This window comes from Eutrigla gurnardus (assembly GCF_963514095.1).
Source record: "Eutrigla gurnardus genome assembly, chromosome: 12".
In the NCBI taxonomy this organism is placed as follows: domain Eukaryota; kingdom Metazoa; phylum Chordata; class Actinopteri; order Perciformes; family Triglidae; genus Eutrigla; species Eutrigla gurnardus.
Window position 1 is genome coordinate 13,204,108 of NC_139926.1, and position 25,110 is coordinate 13,229,217.

Genomic DNA, 25,110 nt, shown 5'->3' on the forward strand with positions numbered 1-25,110 from the left:
TGCTGGACCTGCACTAATAAAACTCTCTGCTCTTGTGTTTAAATTAGATGGTGTACACATTTGGTGCAAAATCACCCTCATTGCCAAAATATGATCGTTCCTTAAATGTTGAGCAATATAATGTGAAAATGCCACTGACCGCAATAGATCAGTGTCAATATTTTGCATTTAACCTCTTAAAACAAACCCCAAATGCCAATGGACCGTTAACCCCACAAGTAAAACAGGAAATGACTGAATTACAGTTGGTGCGTTTGTTATAATTCCCTGCTCATAGACCATAATTAACTCTCCATTTAGAATTTTTACATTTTCATTTGATTTACTCAATTCAAATAAGTGTTGTAGAAGCCATTAACTGAGCACCTGTCACTGCTTTCAGAACAGAATTATCTGGCTCGAATGCATTCACAGCAGCAGTTTTAGAGATGCCCCAGATAAGGGAAAGAACCTAGGATTACACAGGAGAGCTACTGTACTCCATGTTCAAGCAGTTATTACCCAACTCGCTTTACATTGCCAATATGTAACTGCTCCCATACATGGTGCAGCTCAAGTACAAGACAGTCAACTAAAGCACAATGTTGTGAATTAACCCAAACAATTTTACAAGATCCTGAGTTGATGTCTTAAGACATGTTGGATTTTACTTTTAACCCATTTAAGCTTTATGTGAAGCAACTGCTCATTTGGCTAGACAGTTAGCCAATCCACAGTACAGCGGCAACATGGCAAAAAGACCAAACTGAAGAGCATAAAACCACTTTATTTCTCTTTTGGGGTTGGCCAGCCAGGTCAGGTCTGAAGGTGCACAGGATCTGGAAGAGGAGAGATGCAGAAAGATAAATATTTGGGGGAATTAAAAAAAAAAAAAAAAAAAAAATCTCCAGAATGTACTAGATTTATTACCTTCCAGATGCTCAAAAGCCACCCTTGGCTGGCGCGTGGGGAAGACGTTTAGAGCCGCTCATGGCAACTGGCATATATGGCAACTGGACTTCAGGAGTGTAGCGGGTTTGGGAGAACTGGCTACTTCCATGTTGGTAGCGAGAACGGGATCTGTATGCGTAGACTGGCTCCAGGTCAGACAGATCACGGAGTACAGGCTCAGAGCTTTCCTCCACAGCACCTTCACTATAAAACTGAGTGTTTCCACCATCCGTGGACCCAGAGTTGGCATAATAGAGTCCAGTGTCTACACCTGCGTTACCATATCCACCATACCTAGCATCATTCCCAGTAGATGCTAGGCTGCCATAGTGCGCTCCATAGGGAACACCAGCATTGTTAACGGAGCCGGTTGCTTGGGAACCAGAGGTACTGGGAAAAGAGGCACTACTGTCAAGCCTGCCAGCATTTGGGTTGTTAGAGCCAGAAGTTGACAGCCAGCCCACAAATCCACTTGGTGCAGGATTGCTGAAGCCTGGCAAGATGGAACATATGTCAATTCTGTTTTGAATGTTAATAATGTGACAATAGATACCATATGGCTCCATTATTTGGACTACTAATATTACCTTTTGCTGCAGGAAGACAGGTTACACTGCTGATCAACAGGCATGAAATCCATGACACTCTGCAAACATAATCAGTGTTTCATTCTGCCAACTGAGATAAGACAAGTCAAACAACAAAGAGGAAACATCTGATAACTTACCTCAACAGTCCACAAAGCAAAGCCATTGCGTTAACAGTAGATGCAACACGATGCGTCTGTGTTGTCTGAGCACTCCTTATATATGATCCTCCCAACCCTGCTAATTGATTGCTGATTGGGAGCAGCTGCTGGCCAGGAGGGATGAGGTGTTGCCTGTCCAAAAATTAACCTCACATATTGGGCTCTAGTTTCGTAGACTAGGCATGGGGTGCAGTCGAATAGTCAAAAAATACGGGTGCAGTCGAATAGTCTTTTTTGCTTAGGAAGGTTCCTAACTGAAGAAGTGACCCGGAAGTAAACAAGTGGCCGCCATGATAAGAGCCGTTCGGATTCTCTAAATGCAAAGGAAAGGAGCTCCAATGCTTCCTTTCAGAGCTCCTTCAGCATAGGATGCAACGGACCTTCCTATGCGAAAGGAAAGGAGATTACGCCGACCCACAATTCTTTGCGAGAGCAACATTTAAAGATATGTGCATTTGCATATTTAACAATGACTTTCATGCAGACATGTAGTAGTTGGAATTGTGTTGATAAATGTGTGTGGACAGTGATAATAATTTAATTATAATTTTATTTATTTCAATCATGTTACAATGTTTGACAAAAACGAAACTAAAACCACAAATGAAATGTAAATACAGCAAACGGTCAAACAGGAAGGAGGAGCTGCTGGACCTGAAGCCGGTCAGTGAACCAGCTGTTTATAAAACCAACATGTGGAGAAGTGGACGATGCGCTTTTTGTAGTCCATTTTTGTAGTTTCTCCAGTGCAGACGCACATCAATCGCCGGTGCCGATCATCAGCTGTCAATCATCAGCGGCCGGGTTATAATGACGTTGCTTAGTGAAAGTCCGGTCGGATTCTCTGAGCACCGCAGTAGACTTTTCCTAAGTCCTTTTGAGTTCTCCTATCGCCTTTCCTTAACCCCGTGACGTTTTCCCCAGAGGTCAAGGAATAGGAGTTAGGAATAGGAGTTAGGACCTTATTTTTTGACTATTCGACTGCACCGTAAGGTCCTAACTCCTATTCCTAACTCCTATTCCTTGACCTCTGGGGAAAACATCACGGGCTACGTCATTATAATGCGGCCGCTGATGATTGACAGCTGATGATCGGCACCGGCGATTGACGTGCGTCTGCGCAGGAGAAACTACAATAATGGACTACAAAAAACACGTCGTCCACTTCTCCTCATGTTGTTGGTTTTATAAACAGCTCGTTCACTGAACGGCTTCAGTTCCAGCAGCTCCTCCTTCCTGTTCGACCGTTTGCTGTATTTACATTTCATTTGTGGTTTTAGTTTCGTTTCTGTCAAACATTTGTAACATGATTGAAATAAATAAAAGTATCATTAAATTATTAACATTGTCCACACACATTTATCAATACAATTCCAAATACTATATGTCTGCTTGAAGGTCATTGTTAAATATGTAAATGCACATATCGTTTTGTGGCCGGAAGATGTAGTGGCCCGCCATGCCTCTGTACGGCACTGCGCCGGGGTCTCACTGTGCTGTTCGCTGGGCGGCACCATGCGCACCTATATAGGCAGGTGCCCCACCACACCTCTTCCTCTCTCCCTCTCTGTTGGATGATTCCTGGTGTGGTGGCTGCAGCCTGGCGTGGCGGAGCAGCCCGTGTGGCGTGATAGCGTGGCCGCCAACGTGCTTCACGGTTGTCTAGAGGTAATGCACTCTGCCAGTATACTCTCTCCATTCCAGTGTGCAATTGGCGCCGTGTGCACACTGGTGACACCGGTGTTTGTGTGTGTGCAGTTGGCTGTTGGTGCGGAGGGACGGATCGCCCCGCTTTGAGCCCGGGGTGGTTGGCGTCCGGTCCTCTTTGCGAGTCGGCGTTGTCTGCCTGGCTGCAACAGCTGGCACCCGACTCTCGGCTGACTGATGGCTTAATACCCTTTTCATCTTCCTCCTCCTCGTCAGCGAGACTGTACCGTTGCCCGCCGGTAGGTGAAGGTCCCGTTTTTTATGAATGAAACTCACTTTGAGATGATTAATATATTCACCAAAATTGTTAATATAACTCAGTTGTGCCCTTTTTGTTAGAGGCTGTCAAGGTGCCTGGCCTGTCACCGGCCACCACCCCCAAGTACGGCTGCTGCTGTTTTGGATGCTGGTTGATGTGCGTTTTGCGCAGCTACTGACTGCAGCTGTTCGCTGCTGCTTTGCTGCTCTGGTCCCTTCCTCGTTTTGATGTATTTTGTTTGGTTTCCCATTTTCACTCCTTAATCATTTAGTTAGGCTATTTGTTGCTTTACGTTGTCTTAAGAATTTGAATCTGTTTTGTATTTTGTTAATATCATTTGTTTTGTTAATATCATTTGTTTGGTTGGATTTCGTTATTGTCTTTGTGGTCCTTGTACTGTCTTTTTCTTCCAGATTGTGTTAATTTCTTTTGTTTATTTGACAGGTGCTGTGGCCCCAGGCAGCAGTTCACTCCTTTGGTGGTGGGTTTCTTCATATTCCTGATTTGTTTGCTGTGTCACAGGTGATTTTGTTTGGTGGTAGACCCCCGTCCCTCGTTTTGATCCCTGCTGCCGTGGTAAGCCCAGTCCTGTCTTTAACCTTGTTTAGTTTTCCTTTATTGTGTTATTGTTTTTTTGGGTTAACTTTGTTTGGTTATTTAATAAATCTTTTTGTGCACTGAAAACGTTCTCTGCCCCCGTGAAATCTTTTATTGAACCTGTGTCCTGCGTGCTAATATCAAGTGAAAGACCATATAGTAAAATAGTAACATCTTCTTTAATAATTTCCTGGGGGTGAAATTCCCCTGGGTGGCGTTGTTATGGCAACTTATTGAACCACTCTGCTACAGTTTGTTTTCATGAACGGCCGACGTGTGCGGCACTTTAAGGGCCCTAGTTTCGTAGACTAGGCGTAGTCAGTGCGCAGCGCCACGCCGACGGGGTGTGTCCGCCTGGACTTTCCAAGTTTCGTGCACCGCGCAGGCTCGCGCAGGCACACCTCCCGTCTCGCCCACCCGCGCAAGTGGGAAAGAGGGAGGAGAAGAAGGCGTGAAGGTACGTGTCCACAGGCAGCGGTGTTTCCCCGTGTCCCATTCATTGTCTATGTGAAAAGCCGTGCAATGCATTCTGGTAGCGTCGCGGCGAATGTCGAGAGACAGCGCGCGAGTTGGCTGCTCCTCATTTGCCTAAAGTTGAAGTCGAATCTACTTTATGCTAATCAGAGGCGCCGGGCTCGACTCGCCGCCTCAGGAATGCTCGCGAAAATCTTCTAAACTGAATGTGGTCGATCTAAAATAAAGACAGATTCAGCAACTGCATAGCTTATTTCTCGCTTAAAATGTTTTCAGAAACACCTTTCGGTGAACTATTTTCGTAAAATAAGAGAGAGTTTCCAAACGAGCCGCCATGTTGGTCTGCGTGAACTCCGAAGCAGACAGGACAGCAGTGAAATTGTTCGTCCTATCAGGTGCAGCCATTAAGTGTGCGCGTGATTGTACGAAGGAGAGCGCCTGTCAATCATCCTCTAGTGGCAGCCCACCAAGCGTGCAATACTGGGAAGCGGCGCGTCCATTTGCGTTTAAAATCGCCCCTGTGGACACGTACCTTCAGTGGGAGACGAGGAGGAGACGAGGCGTGGACTGGGATTAATACAGCCGATTCAGATCTTCACCAATCAAATGAGCTCCTCTCCTCACCTTTAAAGGTACGTGTCCACAGGCAGCAGTGTTTTCCCGGGTCCCATTCATTGGCTGCGTTTCGGATCGCATGCATTTGCGCCTATGCATGCACGAGACTTGAGAGGATCCGCCGTAACTCGTCATAAACACGTCAAGTTCCCACCACGTCAAGTCGGACACAGGTGCACTTCACGGACCTTTTTTTTTATTTTTTTGTTTAAACTTTATTAATAATTATAACATAACAAAAAGTGTTAGTGGGTAATGCTATGTAGAGTCGAGGTGAAGTCTGAACAGGTGAGTCTTGAGCCTTTTGCGGAAGATGGCAAATGACTCTGCTGTCCTGTCGGGAGTTCGTTCCAGCACTGAGGCACCAACAGAGAAGAGTCTGGACTTTGCTGAGCGACATTTGTTCGATTTCAGCGATGGTGGTACCAGCCGGCCAGCTGAAGTAGAGGAGCGAAGTGCTCGCTTCGGGGCATGAGGTTTGACCAGTGTTTGAAGGTAGATGGGTGCCGTTCCATTGATGGCCCTGAAGGCCAGTGTCATCGTCTTGAATTGGATGCGTGCTGCAACAGGGAGCCAGTGGAGGTCATGGAGGAGGGGGGGTCACATGGGAGAATTTGGGTAGATTGAAGATAAGGCGTGCTGCAGCGTTCTGGATACGCTGCAATGGTTTAATCGCAGAGGCTGCTAGACCTGCACCAATAAAACTCTGCTCTTGTGTTTAAATTAGATAGTGTACACATTTGGTGCAAAATCACCCTCATTGCCAAAATATGATTGTTCCTTAAATGTTGAGCAATACAACGTGGAAATGCCACTGACTGCATTAGATCAGTGTCAATATCCTGCATTTAAGCTCTTAAAACAAACCTCAAATGCCAATGAACCATTAAAAACCCCACAAGTAAAACAGGAAATGGTCGAGTTACAGTTGGTGCGTTTGTTATAATTCCCTGCTCAGACCATAATTAACTCTCCATGAAGAATTTTTACATTTTCATTTGATTTACTCAATTAAAATAAGTGTTGTAGAAGCCATTAATTGAGCACCTGTCGCTGCTTTCAGAACAGAATTATCTGGCTCGAGTGCATTCACAGCAGCAGTTTTAGAGATGCCCCAGATAAGGGAATGAACCTAGGATTACACAGGGGAGCTACTTTATTCCATGTTCAAGCAGTTATTACCCAACTCACTTTACATTGCCAATATGTGACTGCTCCCATACATGGTGCAGCGCAAGTACAAGACATTCAACTTCAGCACAATGTTTTGAATTAACCCAAACAATTTTACAAGATCCTGAGTAGATGTCTTGAGAAGACATGTTGGATTTTACTTTTAACCCATTTAAGCTTTATGTGAAGCAACTGCTCATTTGGCTAGACCGTGAGCCAATCCACAGTACAGCAGCAACATGGCAAAAAGACCGAACTGAAGAGCATAAAACCACTTTATTTCTCTTGTGGAGTTGGCCAGCCAGGTCAGGTCTGAAGGTGCAGAGGATCTGGAAGAGGAGAAATGCAGAAAGATAAAGATTTGGGAAAAAAAAAAAAAAAAAGTCTCCAGAGTGTACTAGTTTTATTACCTTCTAGATGCTCAAAAGCCACCCTTGGCTGGCGCGTGGGGAAAATGTTCAGGGCCACTCATGGCAACTGGCATAGATGGCAACTGGACTTCAGGAGTGTAGCGGGTTTGGGAGAACTGGCTACTTCCATGTTGGTAGCGAGAACGGGATCTGTATGCGTAGACTGGCTCCAGGTCAGACAGATCACGGAGTACAGGCTCAGAGCTTTCCTCCACAGCACCTTCACTATAAAACTGAGTGTTTCCACCATCCGTGGACCCGGAGTTGGCGTAATAGAGTCCAGTGCCTACACCTGCGTTACCATATCCACCATACCTAGCATCATTCCCAGTAGATGCTAGGCTGCCATAGTGCGCTCCATAGGGAACACCAGCATTGTTAATGGAGCCGGTTGCTTGGGAACCAGAGAAGCTACCACCCCTACCTACAGAGCCTGGCTTGTTGTTGGAGTTCTGAGCAGCAGGGAATTGCAACAGACTACCAGAGGTACTGGGAAAAGAGGCACTACTGTCAAGCCTGCCAGCATTTGGGTTGTTAGAGCCAGAAGTTGACTGCCAGCCCACGAATCCCCTTGGTGCAGGATTGCTGAAGCCTGGCAAGATGGAACATAAGTCAATTCTGTTTTGAATGTTAATAATGTGACAATAGACATGATATGGCTCCCTTATTTGGACTACTAATATTACCTTTTGCTGCAGGAAGACAGGTTACACTGCTGATCAACAGGCATGAAATCCATGACACTCTGCAAACATAATAAGTGTTTCATTCTGCCAACTGAGATAAGACAAGTCAAACAACAAAGAGGAAACATCTGATAACTTACCTCAACAGTCCACAAAGCAAAGCCATTGCATTAACAGTAGATGCAACACAATGCGTCTGTGTTGTCTGAGCACTCCTTATATATGATCCTCCCAACCCTGCTAATTGATTGCTGATTGGGAGCAGCTGCTGGCCAGGAGGGATGAGGTGTTGCCTGTCCAAAAATGAACCTCACATATTGGGCCCTAGTTTCGTAGACTAGGCATTAGATGGTTTTACAGAATTCAAAGGAGAGTTGGCATGATGAGAAACACGGGGAGAACCAGGAGAGAGGAAACAATAATATCCAGGCTACGCTTTGGTCACACAAGATTAAACAGTACATTATTTAAAATGAGAAAACACAACTCAGGAAGATGTGAATTTTGTCAGGAGGAAGAAACAATAGAGCATGTTATGCTTTATTGTCAGAAATATGATGTTGAGAGAAGAGAACTGGTTTTTAATCTCAAAGAAATCAAGGTGAATTATGAATTACGGGATATATTACAGAGAAGTACTGGGGAAAAGTGTTATCGCTTCTTATTTCAGTACCTAAGAAGAACAAAATTGCTAGAGAGAATATAATTTTGGATATTATTATTTATATTTTGGTCTCTCACCTTTTTTCTCCTTTTTTTTATTTTTATTTATTTTTATTAATAGAATGTAGGAAAGTCCCGGTCCACACTCCATACCAGTAGGTGGCGGTAATGCACCAAAAGTTGTTTGTCAACCGCCAGAAAACATCACAAAGAAGAAGAAGAAGAAGACTAGGCATTAGGCGCGTTTCGAATCATGCATGCACATGCATTTGCCTCGCAAAACCAGGCATTCTGGGAAAAAAACGTCAGAAATGCTGGTGATAACTTCCCTTTGCGACATGTCACATGACTTTAAAAACTTGCGGTATCTCCAGGATACCTCCCTCCGCATGCTTTTCTGTGCAGATGGTCTCAAATAAGTGTGGACATAAGACACTCCCCTCAATGTTGAAAACAAGCTAACTGATGCAGCTCTGTACCTGAATAATACCTTAATGTCTAAAATCAGGGAATACAAAGCCCCATTGTTTACATCAATCTTAAATATTTAGCCTGTCCTGGGGAAATTAAATTGGCATGAGAGTGATTCTTCACCTCAAGCCATACAGTAGTACACTTCTGTGCAAACCCCATTTCATGTCTCTATGAGTGTGAGCAGAGTAACTCAGGTGATCTGCAGTGACAAGCTCTGGACCTCTTAATATATCAGGTGTTTATTTGTTGTGATAACTTTTTTATGCAATGAAAATGGTCCATTCCTAATGTGATGCAAACAAAAATACAAAAGCCTTATATTAAGTTAATTTGCACAGAAAACCAGGGACGTGGATTTTGCCCCTCCATCACTTACATTGAAAACTGGAATTTTACTGTTTACAATGACAAATAGGCCTCACTAATACTGTATTTATGACAATAAAACATGAACCCTAATAATGACCGATTATTTTGGGCAAATTCAAAAAAGGATAGCATGTCTTTTGAAGCTGCTAGACCTGCAACAATATAACTCTCTGCTCTTGTGTTTAGGTGTACATATTTGGTGCAAAATCACCCTCATTGCAATGAGCCTCATTGCCAAAACATGATTGTTCCTTAAATATGCAGCAATACGATGTGAAAATACCACTGAGCAATAAATCAGTGTCAATATCTTGCATTTAACCTCTTAAAACAAACCCAAATGTCAATGGACCATTAAAAACCCCACAAGTAAAACAGGAAATGACTGAATTACAGTTGGTGCTTTTGTTATAATTTCCTGCTCATAGACCATAATTACTCTAAGAACTTTTACATTTGATTTACTCAATTCAAATAAGTGTTGTAGAAGCCATTAACTGAGCACCTGCTTTCAGGACAGAATTATCTGGCTCGAGTGCATTCACAGCAGCAGTTGTAGAGATGACCCAGATAAGGGAAAGAACCTAGGAGTACACAGGAGAGCTACTTTATTCCATGTTCAGGCAGACATTACCCAGCTCGCTTTACATTGCCAATATGTGACTGCTCCCATACATGGTGCAGCTCAAGTACAAGACATTCAACTTCAGCACAATGTTGTGAATTAACCCAAACAATTTTACAAGATCCTGAGTAGATGTCTTGAGAAGACATGTTGGATTTTACTTTTAACCCATTTAAGCTTTATGTGAAGCAACTGCTCATTTGGCTAGACTGTTAGCCAATCCACAGTACAGCGGCAACATGGCAAAAAGACCAAACTGAAGAGCATAAAACCACTTTATTTCTCTTTTGGGGTTGGCCAGCCAGGTCAGGTCTGAAGGTGCACAGGATCTGGAAGAGGAGAGATGCAGAAAGATAAATATTTGGGGAAAAAAAATAAAAATCTCCAGAGTGTACTAGTTTTATTACCTTCCAGATGCTCAAAAGCCACCCTTGGCTGGCGCGTGGGGAAAATGTTCAGGGCCGCTCATGGCAACTGGCATAGATGGCAACTGGACTTCAGGAGTGTAGCGGGTTTGGGAGAACTGGCTACTTCCATGTTGGTAGCGAGAACGGGATCTGTATGCGTAGACTGGCTCCAGGTCAGACAGATCACGGAGTACAGGCTCAGAGCTTTCCTCCACAGCACCTTCACTATAAAACTGAGTGTTTCCACCATCCGTGGACCCGGAGTTGGCGTTATAGAGTCCAGTGTCTACACCTGCGTTACCATATCCACCATACCTAGCATCATTCCCAGTAGATGCTAGGCTGCCATAGTGTGCTCCATAGGGAACACCAGCATTGTTAATGGAGCCGGTTGCTTGGGAACCAGAGAAGCTACCACCCCTACCTACAGAGCCTGGCTTGTTGTTGGAGTTCTGAGCAGCAGGGAATTGCAACAGACTACCAGAGGTACTGGGAAAAGAGGCACTACTGTCAAGCCTGCCAGCATTTGGGTTGTTAGAGCCAGAAGTTGACTGCCAGCCCACGAATCCACTTGGTGCAGGATTGCTGAAGCCTGGCAAGATGGAACATATGTCAATTCTGTTTTGAATGTTAATAATGTGACAATAGATATGATATGGCTCCATTATTTGGACTACTAATATTACCTTTTGCTGCAGGAAGACAGGTTACACTGCTGATCAACAGGCATGAAATCCATGACACGCTGCAAACATAATCAGTGTTTCGTTCTGCCAACTGAGATAAGACGAGTCAAACAACAAAGAGGAAACATCTGATAACTTACCTCAACAGTCCACAAAGCAAAGCCATTGCGTTAACAGTAGATGCAACACGATGCATCTGTATTGTCTGAGCACTCCTTATATATGATCCTCCCAAACCTGCTAATCGATTGCTGATTGGGAGCAGCTGCTGGCCAGGAGGGATGAGGTGTTGCCTGTCCAAAAATTAACCTCACTAAGGCTACGTTCACACCGCAGTTACAAGTGACCTGAATCTGATTTTTTCGCTCATATGTGACCCATATCTGATTTGCTTTTGACAATGTGAACAGCACAAGTCGCATTGAATCTGACATTTTCTAATCAGATTCAGGCCACATTTAAATGTGGTACTGAATCGGATACGTATCGGATTTTTTTGAATGCGACCGCAGTCTGAACAGCCAGGTCGCATTTAATGCGACTTTGACGTCATTCTGACCCGCGCTGCACTGTTTTGTAAATGAATGACAAATAAAGTTGATTGAAAAGCGGGCGGGAGCCAAAACAAACATGGAGGACAGCAGCAGTGAATTTTCTTTCTCCTCTTCCTCCTTCGTGCAATCACCCGCTCACAAATTTGCCGGCTGCCGCCACACACTGTTTTTAGCATGAAGCCATACAGTCCCACGTTACCGGTTGCCGTTGCCATGTTCGCTTCCGTAAACACCGCTGTGGCGTGATGTCATCAATGATCAACTGCGCATGCGGGTCACTTCAGGAGCGTGAGCTGTTTACACAGCAATCCGTAGACAGGCCGCATTTAAAGAGGTAATGTGAACAGCCAAACAAAAAATCGGATTTGAGCCATAAATCGGAATTGTGCATTAAGACCTGCGGTGTGAACGTAGCCATATTGGGCCCTAGTTTCGTAGACTAAGCATTAGGCGCGTTTCGAATCATGCATGCGCATGCATTTGCCTCGCAAAACCAGGCATTCTGGGGAAAAATACGTCACAAATGCTGGTGATAACTTCCCTTTGCGACATGTCACATGCATGGCCGTAACTAGCTATGAGGTACCTGAGGTAAATACCTCGGTTAATATTTCCTGGGATTTTTTATAAAAATATTCATTTTACAAAAATAAAATATGAAAATCGAATAGAAAGATCACAAATTATATTAACCGCTACAGCCGACAATCAGGAGTTCCATCCATCCATCCATTTTCTACCGCTTATCCTGTATTTAGGGTCATGGTGGGGCTGGAGCCAATCCCAGCTGTCATTGGTCGAAGGCAGGGTACACCCTGGACAGGACGCCAGTCTATCGCAGGGCCGACATGTAGAGACAGACAACCATTCACGCTCACATTCACACCTACGGGCAATTTAGAGTCACCAATTAACCTATCCCCATCCTGCATGTCTTTGGACTGTGGGAGGAAGACGGAGAACCCGGAGAGAACCCACGCTTACACGGGGAAAACATGCAAACTCCACACAGAAGGAACCCGGCCGACCCGGGAATCGAACCCAGGACCCTCTTGCTGTGAGGCGAGAGTGCTACCCACTACACCACCGTGCAGCCCACAATCAGGAGTTGTGTTTCTAAAAAAAAAAAGTTGTGTTTTTGCATATGAGGCCTTGTAACTTTAGCCTTACACGTCACGCCGCAGCGCGTCACTTGTACCAGCACTGACTGGACATGTTTTGGTTTTGGGGTGAAGAAGAAGAGATTCTCCGCGTGGGATGACCTGAATGAGAGGTAAGGAACGAACATACTCTATGATAATTATATATATTTTTAAATTTTTCCTTTCCTCCCACACAGACAAAAGAAAATACCAAAAAGACCCGGGCAGAAGAATACCTTAGACCGATTTGTTAAAAGATGTAAGAACACGGAGGAGGACAGGGATGGACGAGAGGAGAACAGGAATGGAAGAGAGAACAAGGACAGAGGAGAGGAGAGCAGGAATTACAGACAGGACAGGGACGGAGGAGAGGAGGACAGGAATGACAGACAGGACAGGGACAGAGGAGAGGAGGACAGGAATGACAGACAGGACAGGGACGGAGGATTAGACAGCCTTTGTAAATAAGAATTTGTCACATTTGCATTAACTGATCATAATTCTGTCTGCCTGTCTATCTGTCTGTCCTTTTTATTTACTTTCAGTGAGTTGAACCCTCTGGAGACAGGATCCAGCAAGGCCTCCAAAAGGTCAATATATACAGTATGAGAGTGTCAAAAGTTATTAAAAATCCAGTCAACAACATTATGTGATTGTGTATTTGTGTAATTGCACAGTTTAAAACACTATTTATTTTACTTTTTATTCATAAATAAGTGCTCAAATTTTTTTTGCTCGCGCTTTACGTGCTTGCATGGTTTTATACCTCACTAGTTTCATAACCCTGGTTACGGCCCTGGTCACATGGCTTCAAAAACTTGCAGGATCTCCAGGGTACCTCCCTCCGCATGCTTTTCTGTGCAGATGGTCTCAAATAAGTGCGGACATAAGACACTCCCCTCAACGTTGCCCTAGTTGGTTAGAATTACCACGTGGTATTTCCCACGTGAGAAAGTTCCTCAGCCTCCATCAACAAGGGGAGTTCAAATGCCTCGGCTCGAATTCGTCAGCGACGAAGAAAGCCAGCGCCACTGGGCAGGCCATATTCTTTGTGCAAAATCCGTGAAGTTTCCCCTGGCTCAACAGTTTTTGTTATGTATATAGTTATTAATAAAGTTTAAATAAAAAAAAAATAGTCCACAAGTGCACCTGTGTCCGACTTGACGTGGTGGAAACTTGACGTGTTTATGACGAGTTCCGGCGGATCCTCTCAAGTCTCGTGCATGCATAGGCGCAAATGCATGCGATCTGAAACGAAGCCATAGTCAGCACGCAGCGCACCTGCGCCACGCCGACAGGGTGTGTCCGCCTGGACTTTGCAAGTTTCGTGCACCGCGCAGGCTAGCTCAGGCACGCCTCCCGTCACTCCCACCAGCGCAAGTGGGAAAGAGGGAGGAGAAAAAGGCCTGAGTGGGAGACGAGGAGGAGACGAGGCGTGGACTGGGATTAATACAGCCGATTCAGATCTTCACCAATCAAATGAGCTCCTCTCCTCACCTTTAATGCGTTAGGGGAGGTTCAGTGCAAGTTCCGTCACTTGACAACCCGATGACAGACGCAGCGCCGCCGCTCCCACCACGCGCATCACGCGCTGTGCGTGCGTATCATAATAATAACAATGCCCATATTATAAAAAACAGGAGAGAGAGAGGGAGATGTTTTGGTCAGAGAGGCTGAGTTTCCGTTACGCGTGCCATCCGCCTTTGATCTGACGTCAGATGTGACGGGACAATCTATATAGATATAAATTCACGTGTTGATTCAATTAGTCGCATTAAATAGTGTTTGTTGTGATTATTTATTGCATTTAAATGTGCCTGGAACTGTGGAAACTTGCCTGTGAGGTCTCGGTGACGTGTGCGCACAGCCAAACTTCCACTCCGCCAGCTGTGGTTCGCCTTGAATGAATGGACTTTATTTGCGCCTTGCGCCTTACGCCAAGAGTAGACTAGGTTGGAGCTGGAGGGCTTTTGGCGAAGTCTCGGCGAGGCTTTTTGCCACTGTTGGGGTTGTAGCAGGAGCAGATTTGGTTATCAACAGTTAATTATTAATGTCAATATGATTATCGATATTAATGATTATATTTAATATATTATCATGATATAATCATGAATAAACGGGGCACCACCCTGGGATCAGGGAAAAGATAACCTAAAACTGTATTCGGTCTCAATATAAAGGTTTTATACTCACATGCCAATCATCGTGATCATTGACATGGAAGCATAAAACAATCTAACAATTAAGAAGGGCGTGAAATTCAAGCACTAGCCTTCACAACCTGCTGTTATCCAGTGACATATACACAACAAGCACAAGAGACCGCTAGTTATAATATAATAAGATTTATTAAAATCAGTAATAATGATCACAATCAATAACACTGCAATTAACAAAGCCTTATTACCTAACTACCTAACACACAAAACTAAGCTAAACAGAAGGAGAGACACACGTGGAGTGTGTGTGTGTGTGTGCGTGTGTGTAGAGAGAGAGAGGGAGAGAGAGATATGGTCGGGCGCGACCACCAGATGGAGCTATACCTCACAGCGTTCAGGGGCGGAGCCACTGACGTCAGACAGGATCGCGAGAGGGAGAGAGCGAGAGAGAGAGAGAGCGCGAGAGGTGGAGCTACGTCCTCAACGTCCGGAGCTGGAAACAGCTGGCGGAGGATGTGTGTGTGCGGTGTGTGTGTGTGTGGGTTAGCGGGACACAAACAAAAAGAGAGAGAATGTGCGAGTGATATTCTGAGGCTCAGAAGGCGTGCCGCTATCACACGGGCGCGCGTGAATGAACTGGCGTTTATTCCGCGAGACTGGTCTTTTAACTGATAGTAGAGGCTTTCTGAGCTCGCGAATATGGCGGAGGTTAGTCGAAATCACTGTTACAGAAATCAACCCAGCTGCGTGGGTACACGATCAGCATTCAAATACAGCAGCACATGAACAAACGGACTCGGCGGTCCGCGATCAGAACTTAAAACACGTTAGCAAGAATCACAAGCATATCCTACACTATCACTTATGTCTCTGCCCAGACTGATAGCCTCTTACTGGTATCGTTGCGTAAGCTGCGAGTCCGTCCTGGCGATGACGGCGTTCCGTAACGCGACGGTAGTTCGTGGGCCCCGGCGTCAGCGGGTGTCGAGTTAATCTCCCCCTTTGCCTGGCATCAGTGCCTGCCCCAACTCGCTTAAGGCCTGGAGGCCAACAGAGAACGCTTGGACAACTCAGCTTGCTTTTTACTGGTTTTATTTGTCCCGATTGGGACTCAGCAACAGTAGCAGTAGTAGCAGCGGCAGGTTGATAACCACTGGCGTCTCTGAGGTCTCCATGCGGTGACACCACCAAACACTGTCTGTGTGACAAAGGAATGACGCACCTGTTTCTGAGCCTACTTATTACTTCAGCCCTATTTCTCCAGCCTACCCTACCTGCATTTAGGAGTCTGGCCTGACCCTGACATCACCCCCTGGTGGGGAAGACACACATAGCTCCAAATAAATTCGAACCATTAAATAAACAAGTGTATTTCTTTAAATTGCCTTCACACCTCCCACTTGACCTCCTGGTTACTAAACCCAAGGAGGTCACAATCAGCTTCAATGATCACACTGTTCTTCAATTGGGAGCAGGATCACGAGGCGTCTAACATCCCTGTGAAGAACTGTAGAGGGGGTCCTCCCAGGGGGTTTCATGCAGTCTTTCCTGGGTCCATGTGTTTTAGTGGAAACTGGGCAACTTGGGGAAGTCCTCACATTTGCATCCTTCACGATTCCTTTCTTGTCAGTGTTTACACTAACAACTCTTCCCAGTTTGTACTGACCCCTCAATGAATTTTGGTCAGCCAGCCACACCACGTCTCCCACTGCAACATTTCTCTCCTTGGTGTGCCATTTACTCCTTATGAAGAGGTTAGGTCCAGCCAATTCACTCCACTTCTTCCAGAACTTGCTGACTTCTTCTTGGATGGCTCTGAGTCTTTTGTACGGGTAGTTTTCAAATTGGAAATTTCCTGGATCTCCTCTCATGCCAGTCCATCCCAGTAAAAGAGAGTTAGGGCTGATGTATCCTATAGAGTCCTCTTGACATTGTGCTCTTGCATCAATCGGCCTCTTGTTCACTAGGTTCGCAGCCATGAAGAGGAACGTTTGGAACTCTCCCCACGTGAAGATTCCATCACCACCGAGGTTGCTTAGTGCTCTCTTTACAACTCTGACTGCTGCCTCTGCTGCCCCATTTCTGTGAGGGGGGGCTGCTGGGTGTATTTTCCAAGACCATTCTGTCCCATGTTTTGAAGCTTTGTCTTCAACTTCAGGCTTGTCAATTTTCTCCAAATACTTATGAAGGTCTTCAAGTGCAGGTTTGGCCCCAACAAAGTTTTTGCCAGGGTCAGACCATAGCTTCCTTGGGTGTCCCCTGAGGGCTGTAAACCTCTGGTAGGCAAGAAGAAAACCTTCAGATGACTGGTCGCTTGTGATGTCAGTGTGTACTGCTCTTGAAGCCATGCAGCAGAACACAATGCCCCAGATTTTAAGCTTGACCCTCTTTTTCACCTCATCTTTCACCTCATAAGGCCCGAACAGATCCATTGTGGTGAATTCAAACGGGTTTGCTGGGCTTGACCTTTCAGGTGGAAGGTCACTCATGACTTGCTTGCAATGCTTTGCTCTTATTTTCCTGCAGATGACACAGCTGTCCACCACCTTCCGTGCTAGCCTTCGACCTTTCACAATCCAAGCCATTTTCCTCGCCTTAAGCAATGTTCCTGCAACTCCTTCGTGATTTGCTTTGTGAGCTTCTCGTGCAACCAAGGTGGAGACCCATGAGTTATATGGCAAGATTGGAATAGCCTTTTCATCCTCTTTGAACACTTGGATCCTTCCCCCACAGACTAGGAGTCCAGACTCGACATCTCGGTACACTGTCAGTCTGTTAAGAGCCGTGTTTGGGAAAGATGTATCCTGTTGCACAGATAAGAAGAGGTCTCTGAGTGCGTCCGTCCTTTCTCTTACAGCTAACACAGCCCTGTTACATCCCACTTGCCTGCTGCCTTTGTGTCTCAATTTCAACCACTGCTTAGCTGCTCGCCAGACCCAGGCAATTGTGTCAACTAGTTTGGGCAGACTGCTGAAGTTCTCCACTTTCACAAGGGCCTTCACAACCTTGCCAGCAGGGGCTCTTCCTTCCAGTGCGGTTGGGCTTGTTGTGGACTCCGGCTTGACCTTGGTTTCTTTTGTTTGGCTCCTGGTAACTGCAGAGGTAAAGGCTTTCTTTTGAAGTCTGTTCACGCTTTCCCTGGCTCGGGCAACAACTTCCCCAGCTGACTTCACAGGCCAGTCCTCCACAGGCCATTTTAGGAATTCTGGTCCATTTTGCCAGACAGCGTCCTCCTTCAAGTCCTCAAGTTTGCCTCCTCGTGTTATGATGTCTGCCACATTGTTTCCTCCAGGGATCCATAACCAGTCCTCCACTGGTCCGGTCCTCTGGATTTCACCCACACGGTTCGCAAAGAATGTTTGGTACCCGTAGCTGTCTCTTTGGATGGCACCCAGGACTGTTTGACTGTCCAAAAGATGTATCCACCTTCCCATTTCAATGTTTCCATGCCTCTCAAAGTATTTATCTTAATCTGCTTGCAAAGACAGCTCCACACATTTCAGCTTTGACGGGTTCTCCTTTCTGATCAAGAGGTGTTAACTTGGCTTTTGCTTCCACAAATCTCACATCGGCCCCTTGTGTTGTTTCCCACCTTAGGTACATGACAGCACCATAGCTTTTGTCACTGCCGTCGGAGAAAGTGATGCCCCATGGTCTTCCCTTCCAGCCGGCTGGTGTGAGACTCCTACAGAACTTGATTTGCCTAAGCTCGACATAGTCCTCAAAGAGTTGGATAGCCTCTTCTCTGAGGTTGTCTGATAGTGGACTATCCCATGTTTCTCGGGTCCGTTTTCCACCCCCTCCTTCTTGGAAGGCTTTTCTCACTAGAAGGGCCCCCCTTTGCTTGACGGGTGCTGCGAATCCCATTGGGTCATAAAGTCCAGCTACTTGACTGAGGAGCACTCGTCTGGTAAGTGGGTTAGGTGTTTCTGGCCCCACTTCCTCTTTGAGGAGGTTCTTACCAAGTCTCATTTTTTTCCTCCTTTTGGAGAAGTTGACTGAAGTTAGCACGTAAAGCACGTCTTCTTCCGCCAGGTATCCGACACCTAGGGCTTTGTTGTCGTCGTCCCTCATCTGGTTTGGAAGAATTATTGTTTTACCTTCAGGCTCTTTTCCTTTCAGGGCTCTTACCGCAACCTTTTGCCTCCCACTTTGCCCTGACAGAATCCACGGTTTGAGGAAGAAGCCTCCGGCTGCCAGGATTTCCTTCACTCCTTGTGTGATTTTGTCCAGCCCTTCTAGGCTGTTGTGAGAGGTCAGGATGTCGTCTACATAACTGTCCTCTTCAACAACCCTGCGTTCCTCCTGCGAGTGAGCAAAGTGGGGTAATCTTGCAGTCTCTCGTATTGCTAGCTGAGCTATGCACCCAGCTGGTCTGTCTCTAATATTGACTCTGGTAATGACATACTCCCTCATTTCTTCATTGTCACTGTCTCTCCACAAGAATCTGTGCAGGTGCATTTCACGCTCCTCTAGCCAAACCGAATTATACATCTTTTTGATGTCACCAAGGGCTGCATACACACCATTTCTGAATTTCAGTAGAACAGCTCTGATTGGGTTGAGAACATCCGGTCCCTTCAGAAGCAGATCATTCATGCTTAGTCCTCGAAACCTCTGGCTGCTGTTCCACACTAGCCGCACAGGAGTTGTCACAGAATGAGGGTTTGGGGCAATTAAATGGCTCACATACCACACAGGTCCTTTCCAGATTCTCTTCATATCAGTAGTGAGTTCAACAGCAGCACCTCTTTCAATCATGTCGTGAATCTGGGAAGCATATGCAACCTGCCACTCTGGATCTTTCTGCAGTCTCCGCTCTGTCCTTAGGAATGTGGCCATTACTGCGGCCTTGTTATTAGGAAGGGAGGCAGGATCTTCTGTCCAGGGGTATTTTGCATCCCAATGTGGAGACGCTGCATGAGCATCCTCAGTGATGTAAGTCAGACCTTGTTTGATGATTTCCAGTTCCCTCTCCTCTGCTAAAGTCATCTCCTTTCCTCCAGGTTGACATTTTCCACACCGGAATCCTCCACACCTGGGCTCGCATGCTGCTCCAATGCTCTCCCACCTCCACCAATCAAGGAAGTCACGGGTCGAATTGGCTGTGAATTTAGTGGCATCGGTCAGGTGCTGGCATTTTTGCAGTGTTTTCTCTGGTGCTGGGACTTTTGTGAGTTCCTCATATTTCACGGCAGCAGTCCTCATAGAGCATGCAAAGTGGGTCTTCGATGTATAAGCAGCCAGTTCTATGTTCTCGAATAGATCAGGATGGGCTCCACCAACCGTCTTTCCCAGTGGACTCTCCCATAGGACGAGATCTCCGACAACTTTGGCCCTTTGTGGAGCGAGTCTTCCTTCTCTATGGCTGATCAGAAGTTCAATGTTGGTTGGTCTCCTCATTTCTTCCAGCTTTACCTCTGGGAAGAACTTCTGTAGCTGCTCAGCCTCAACACCTTTATGCACATTGGCAATCTCTTCCAAGCCATAGCAGACAAGTTCATGAGCTTTCTCACCTCCATTGGGGGTCCTTACTCTGACCCTGAGGATATACCTTCTTGTGTTCACCTTCATGACCATCCGGCCCACGCCGTGCACTACCAAGGTCACTTTTTCACTCTGCAACCGTAGCCGGTCAGCTGCTTTATGGGTAATATAATTTGTGTCTGATGCAAGGTCTATTAGGGTTCCAATCTTTTGGCCGGCGTTCGCAGTCACCTCCATCAGCATCATAATCACAGGCAATTCACAGAGTCCATTCCTCTCTAACAGCGCGGATTCAGTTTTGCTGGTGCTGGCCGATGCATTATTATTAGTGAAGGCTCTCTTGCACTTTTCTGCCATCTCAGGGGAAAGTTTGGACAGAAACTCTTCCTGTTCACTGGTCAAACTGGTCTTCACAGGACTGCTTCCCTGCTTAGTCGATCTGTCCCCCTGCTTATTTCTCCTAGCGTTTACCACGGGGCAGAGGAAGTAATGGTGATTAGGAGAACCATCTCTGTTGCAGTCTCTGTTTCTACAAAGGTAAGTGTCTCTGCAGTAATCATCTTCCTCATGACATCCAAGACATCTTCTGCAAGCTTTGATCCTTTTTAACACAGCGGTCTTGTCATGCAGGTCTAGCGTTCTGAATTTCTTGCAGAAGAAGATTTTGTTATGATGCCTTTCATCACCACAAACAACACAGCAGTTCTCCATCTCTTTCTTCGCAGCTCTTGTGGTGGCATATTTCTTTTCATGTCTCTTTCCTGTTTGATAGTCAGACATTTCAATTTTCTCACCACCTTTTAGCTGCTCAAGTCTCTCAAGCATCCCCTCCTGCTTTTTTAGAAACCTCAGGAGTGCATCGAAGTGGTTTTCAGGAGTGACATCATTGCTTGGTTCCAACATGAATATCAACCAGTCCTTCTTGATCGAATCAGGCAATTTGCTCTCAATTGCTTTAACCACAAGCAGATTCTTCATCGCTCCAGAATTTCCCAGTTCTGTCAGGTCTGCCAGAGCTTTTTTCAATGGTCTGAATCAGTTCGATGACTCTTCTTGGCTGGTTGCCTCTCACAGGTGGTAGCTTTTCTAATTCCTCCAGAATCTCTATTGTTATCGTTGACGTGTTCCCCTATCTGTTGTCCAAAACTCTGAATACTTCTTCTGCAGTTGAGTATGTTGACAATCTGAGGTTAATTGATATTTTCTCATCAATACTAGTCATGAGTTGGATTTTCTTTACTTCGGCTGACCCAGATGGCTCACCTTGTTTCTGGAGACTCACCCAGTCCTTCTTCCATCTGTAATATTCTCTTCTGTTTCCATTGAAGGTTGGCAGAGCTGTGGGCTTGATTCTGACAATTGGCGTAGCTGGTAGTGGTACACTCTGTCGTCCACCAGAAGCCTGTGACTCCTCTGCAATCCTGCGTGTCGTGGCGTATTCAACCTTCCTGAGTGCAAGCCTGTTCCTGGTCGCTTTAAGGATCTTGATTCTGCCATCTAGGTCCCTTTTTTCCTCTCCAGGGATCCATCTCTCCCATGCTGTCAAGATACTGCAGGCATCTTTTATCCTCTTCTCCATGAGATTTAGGTGCACTTCAAAACCCTCAAGGTGGGTTCTTTGAACGGGAAAGTCACCGGCTGCTTCACCATTTTTCTCTGCCTCGAGTACTGCAGTCGTAACCTCCTCTTGACCATATTTTAACCACAAGTTGGATTGCACAATGTCTCTTACTTTTTTAAATCTTGACTCCACGTCACTAGCTGTCTTTTCTAAATCAGCCTCTTGCTGCTCTCCGAGAAGGGGCTCCTCCTCTTCTTCTTCCTTTGTTGTTTCAGCCAATAATCCTGCTCTATAGTCATCATTGGCTTTATACACTTCCTTTAAATGAATGGACAGTTTGTTGAACTCCTCTTTTAGGTCTGCTTCGGCCATACTTTCTGCCTCTCTGCTGAGAAAGTTGGCATGTCTCGTGAAACCGGCTTTTGCCGTGGTCCTCTCAATCTTGAGACGTTTGACCATCTTCCCCAGGAGGTCTTCAGCCATGTTTGACAAGTGTCCACCTTAGCGTCTGCAACTTAATCTCTGGATCTTTGAAGCCATTTATCCTCAGGTCCAGGCTGCAGCGGTGGTTATCAACTGTCGAGTTAATCTCCCCCTTTGCCTGGCATCAGTGCCTGCCCCAACTCGCTTAAGGCCTGGAGGCCAACAGAGAACGCTTGGACAACTCAGCTTGCTTTTTACTGGTTTTATTTGTCCCGATTGGGACTCAGCAACAGTAGCAGTAGTAGCAGCGGCAGGTTGATAACCACTGGCGTCTCTGAGGTCTCCATGCGGTGACACCACCAAACACTGTCTGTGTGACAAAGGAATGACGCACCTGTTTCTGAGCCTACTTATTATTTCAGCCCTATTTCTCCAGCCTACCCTACCTGCATTTAGGAGTCTGGCCTGACCCTGACATCACCCCCTGGTGGGGAAGACACACATAGCTCCAAATAAATTCGAACCATTAAATAAACAAGTGTATTTCTTTAAATTGCCTTCACAGCGGGGGACGTGATCAGTCGGCTTCGTCCAGACGAGAGCGGAGCGGGTTTCCTCTCGTTGATCAAACTCAAATAAAGAAAACAGTTGGTGTTTCCTCCTTCCACGAGCGGCAATATAATCGCGGCTTGGCGATTTAGTCAGCTTACTTCAGACAGCGTCTGGTAGCTGGAAGGCAGGAACCGGCTTGGTTCCTCTTGTTGCAGCGGTGCGCTGCAGGAGGGGTCGCCTCCCGTTGCAACGTGGTGTTGCGCCGGTTGTAGGAAGAGACGCCAGAGTAAGAGTAAGAGTAAGAGAGCGTTCTCCAGGCAGCTTCGGTTTATAAAGCTCACGGCTGCTGCCGGGGACCCCCTGGGGTGCCTGCAGTTGTCAGCCAATAGGGCACCAGTTGTGTGACGTCACATTTCTCACCTGGGTGAGATGTGAAACTAAAATGGCGGTGTAGTTTTTAATCCCCTTTGTCCCTTTGTCCTGGCCGCATGTGTAGGCTTTGTAGGCCGCATTGTGTAGTCCTAACGGTTAGGTCCCAACACCACAAAACTTCCGCTACGCCAAGCTGAATCTGTGACACCTCCCCCTGCTGCGCCTCCACACCCATCTTGGCGAAGGCGATCCACCAAACTGACTGCAAAACTGCACGGGTCAAAACTTGCATTACGCCGGCTCCGCCACCCTGCGCTGCGCCACGAAACTAGGGCCCTTAATGTCTTGGGACGTTCACTACATGGACAGTTATATAAATCCTAATTTTAAAGAGCAGGTTCATCCAAATATTTTTTTTTACTTCCCTATATGCAGTTTTGGTTTTCTCTGGTATGTCTGTCTCCACCCCAACACAGTGAATTCAGTTGAATAGAACCCCCCATCCACCTTTGACCTCATAATCAAACACTTTATTGTTTTGGATGGTGTGTTTGGCTAACGTGTAAAAAAAAGACTTGTCTCATAGTTTTGCTCCTCCACTTCAGCTGGCTGGCTGGTTCTAGCACCTCAGTGGTGGAACGAACTCCCGACCAATGTCAGGACAGCAGAGTCACTCGCCATCTTCCACAAAAGATTCACCTGTTCAGACTTCACTTCTGTGACCTGTAGGCAGGATAAAGAGCGAGAGCGCTGCTACCTGTCTGCCTTTCTCATCTTCTCTCACTCCCCAGGGTCCTAAAGCCCACCATTTTAAATATGAACATTGCGTAGTAGATTTACTTTTAAGTGAATTACTTCATGCACCAAACTTTTTTATGCAGTGAAAATGGTCCTTTCCTAATGTGATGCAAACAAAAATACAAAAGCCTTCTATTAAGTTAATTTTCACACAAAACCAGGGGTGTGGATTTTGCCCCTCCATCACTTACATTGAAAACTGGAATTTTACTGTTTACCATGACACATAGGCCTCACTAATACTGTATTTATGACAATAAAACATGAACCCTAATAATGACTGAATATTATTTTGGGCAAATTCACAAAAGGATTGCATGTCTTTTGAAGCTGCTGGACCTGCAACAATAAAACTCTATGCTCTTGTGTTTAAATTAGATGTGTAAACATTTGGTGCAAAATCACCCTCATTGCAAAAACATGATTATTCCTTAAATATGGAGCAATATGATGTGAAATTGCCACTGAGCAATAAATCAGTGTCAATATCTTGCATTTAACCTCTTAAAACAAACCCAAATGCCAATGAACCATTAAAAACCCCCACAAGTAAAACAGAAAATGACTGAATTAGTCTGTGCGTTTGTTATAATTCCCTGCTCAGAGACAATATTTACTCTATTAAGAACTTTTACATTTGATTTCCTCAATTCAAATAAGTGTTGTAGACGCCATTAACTGAGCACCTGTCGCTGCTTTGGGAACAGAATTATCTGGCTCCAGTGCATTCACAGCAGCAGTTTTAGAGATGCCCCAGATAAGGGAAAGAACCTAGGATTACACAGGAGAGCTACTGTATTCCATGTTCAGGCAGACATTACCCAACTCGCTTTACATTGCCAATATGTGACTGCTCCCATACATGGTGCAGCTCAAGTACAAGACATTCAACTTCAGCACAATGTTGTGAATTAACCTAAACAATTTTACAAGATCCTGAGTAGATGTCTTGAGAAGACATGTTGGATTTTACTTTTAACCCATTTAAGCTTTATGTGAAGCAACTGCTCATTTGGCTAGACCGTTAGCCAATCCACAGTACAGCAGCAACATGGCAAAAAGACCAAACTGAAGAGCATAAAACCACTTTATTTCTCTTTTGGAGTTGGCCAGCCAGGTCAGGTCTAAAGGTGCACAGGATCTGGAAGAGGAGAGATGCAGAAAGATAAATATTTATGGAAAAAAAAAAAAAAAAAAAAATGTCTCCAGAGTGTACTAGTTTTATTACCTTCCAGATGC

General features: G+C 45.6%; 1 protein-coding gene across 2 annotated transcripts; it reads right to left on the bottom strand.

Moving 5' to 3' along the window:
• Positions 1-9,688: 9,688 nt before the first annotated feature.
• LOC311022103 (uncharacterized protein) lies at positions 9,689-10,997 on the bottom strand. 2 transcript variants are annotated; one of them, XM_084023135.1, is made up of 4 exons: positions 10,964-10,997; positions 10,824-10,882; positions 10,138-10,729; positions 9,689-10,059 (listed from the first exon to the last, which is right to left on the bottom strand). In XM_084023135.1, exons 1-3 carry the CDS (start codon positions 10,987-10,989, stop codon positions 10,149-10,151), a joined length of 666 nt encoding a protein of 221 aa, XP_083879261.1. In that variant the 5' UTR covers positions 10,990-10,997; the 3' UTR covers positions 9,689-10,059; positions 10,138-10,148. The 2 variants fall into 2 exon arrangements, with proteins under 2 accessions (XP_083879261.1, XP_083879260.1); XM_084023134.1 differs by having other exon boundaries at positions 9,689-10,729.
• Between the last annotated feature and the right edge of the window lie 14,113 nt (positions 10,998-25,110).

Coding starts and splice junctions, on each gene's coding strand:
- LOC311022103 (XM_084023135.1), bottom strand. CDS start 10,989: ATGGCTTTGCTTTGTGGACTGTTGAG. Junction 10,883..10,963: donor TTGCTTTGTGGACTGTTGAG/GTAAGTTATCAG, acceptor TTATGTTTGCAG/CGTGTCATGGATTTCATGCC. Junction 10,730..10,823: donor CTGTCTTCCTGCAGCAAAAG/GTAATATTAGTA, acceptor CCATCTTGCCAG/GCTTCAGCAATCCTGCACCA.